Consider the following 1,787-nt stretch of genomic DNA (forward strand, 5'->3'; position numbering starts at 1 on the left):
GTTTCTAACTCTCTATCCCTCTCCTTTCCTCTCTGTAAAAAATCAATAAAATATATTTTTTAAAAAACCTCTAATAAATAAAGCTAGTTCTTTAAAAGAATGTTAAATCAGCTAAGCAAACTTGTAAATCGAAGTTCTCTGTAATTCCATTCTGCCTTTACTTTCCTGTTTTATCTCCCATTACTCTCTAATACTAACGGTTCTCTTTAAATAGAAAAAAGAGACTGGACAAATATCGTGCACCTATGGATGAGGACAGTGGGTGGGGAGTGAGGGCGGAGGGTGGGGCGGGAACTGGGAGGAGGGGAGTTATGGGGGGAAAAAAGAGGAACAAATGTAATAATCTGAACAATAAAGATTTAATTAAAAAAAAGAAAGAAAAGAAGAACAACAACAACAGGGGTGCCTACTTAGCATAGTCAAGGAAGGCCACTCCGAGCATTACGGGTAGAAAGCACGTGTGACCGCCCCCCAGGAAAAAGCCGAGACACTCCAAGGCCCGTTAGGCCGAAGTGTGGGAGGCAAAAAGGAAAGAGCACAAGGTCAAACAAGAGGCCAGAGTCAGATCTGACAGAGCTTTCGAAGTGCAGCGTGGAATCATTGCAAAATTTCAGGGACGGGAATGACATGATCACATTAAAAGGTTATTCTCGGCGTCTGTGTGAAAACTGGGGGCTGAAGAGTGGAATCGTCTGAGAATGAAAACGCATGTTGTCAGGATCATTTGCAATTACGTTGAGCTGATAAAGAAATGAAATCCTCCTCCCAACTCCACCAAACGTGGACAAGAAAATTCCAACCCCCCCCCCGCGGCCCCCGAGAAACAGGCTTTCTATGTAGAAACCAAGCCTACAAGACATTTACATACGTAAACTCAGGGGAATTGGAATTAAGTGGAATTCCTTAAACTATAAACGGAGCTATCCGTGGCAATTCCGGCTGTCCAAACCGCGTCCAGCAGTATCATCTCACCGACGAACATGTTGGCTCGGATTAAATTAAAGTTTCGCTCACTTCGAACACCTTGGTTGGGCGCAGGCGAACTCAAGTTAAAAGACGGGAGAGAATGCTGGGCAGTGAGCTGTCCGAACGCTCCCGTCACCAGGAAAAGCCCGTGTAAGCAGCCTCACTTTTAGGCGAAAGAACGAAGGAAGAGGTGAACCGCCCAATGTCTTACTTATATTCTTCCTCCTTGGCGAGGAGGTCCCGGCGCGGCGCAGCAGGCTGCTGAACGCGGGGCGGGAGCGGAGTCCCTGTCCGTCTCTGGAAAAGAGACGGGGACGTTCAGACCCGGAGTGAAAAGAGGTTCTGGTCCTCTAGCCCGCCCCGAACCTATACGCGACCCAGGAGTCTGGGGTTGAACCGACCCTCACGCCATGACCTCGACCTGCCATCTTTCACGGCGGCGACGCCGTTACCGAGGCAACAGAGTAACTTCCCGCGAGAGTTGCCTCCTCTCGGGCATCCTCACGCTGAAGGCGCTGACTCCGCGAGGGCGGGGGCGGGGGTCCCTCGACCTCTCTGCCCCTCGGCGCTGCGCACGCTAACGCTGCCGGGAACCTGAGAAGCCAGTGTGCTGCGTTGACATATAAACTCTCAGGTTGGCACGGAAGGGTTTCAACCGAAGAAGGCAGGTGCATGTCTGATTCTCAGTGCGAAGCAAGATAGTAAAGCCCCTACTCTGTTGTGCTTTTCCCAAGTTAGTGGCCAATCCGACCGCCCCCTGTTCTGTTTTCAATGAACTAACTCTTCAGTGGAATTGTCAGTTCTGATTGCTCACAGTTATC

General features: G+C 49.7%; 1 protein-coding gene across 1 annotated transcript in view; it reads right to left on the reverse strand.

Moving 5' to 3' along the window:
• Positions 1 to 1,421, reverse strand: part of TEX9 (testis expressed 9) — a 66,875-nt gene extending 65,454 nt beyond the window's left edge. The window contains 2 exon segments of the mRNA XM_006765239.2: positions 1,178 to 1,263; positions 1,368 to 1,421. Coding sequence (XP_006765302.1) covers positions 1,178 to 1,263; positions 1,368 to 1,394 — 113 coding nt within the window. The 5' untranslated portion in view covers positions 1,395 to 1,421.
• Positions 1,422 to 1,787: the final 366 nt, after the last annotated feature.

Source organism: Myotis davidii, unplaced genomic scaffold, assembly GCF_000327345.1.
Source record: "Myotis davidii unplaced genomic scaffold, ASM32734v1 scaffold441, whole genome shotgun sequence".
In the NCBI taxonomy this organism is placed as follows: domain Eukaryota; kingdom Metazoa; phylum Chordata; class Mammalia; order Chiroptera; family Vespertilionidae; genus Myotis; species Myotis davidii.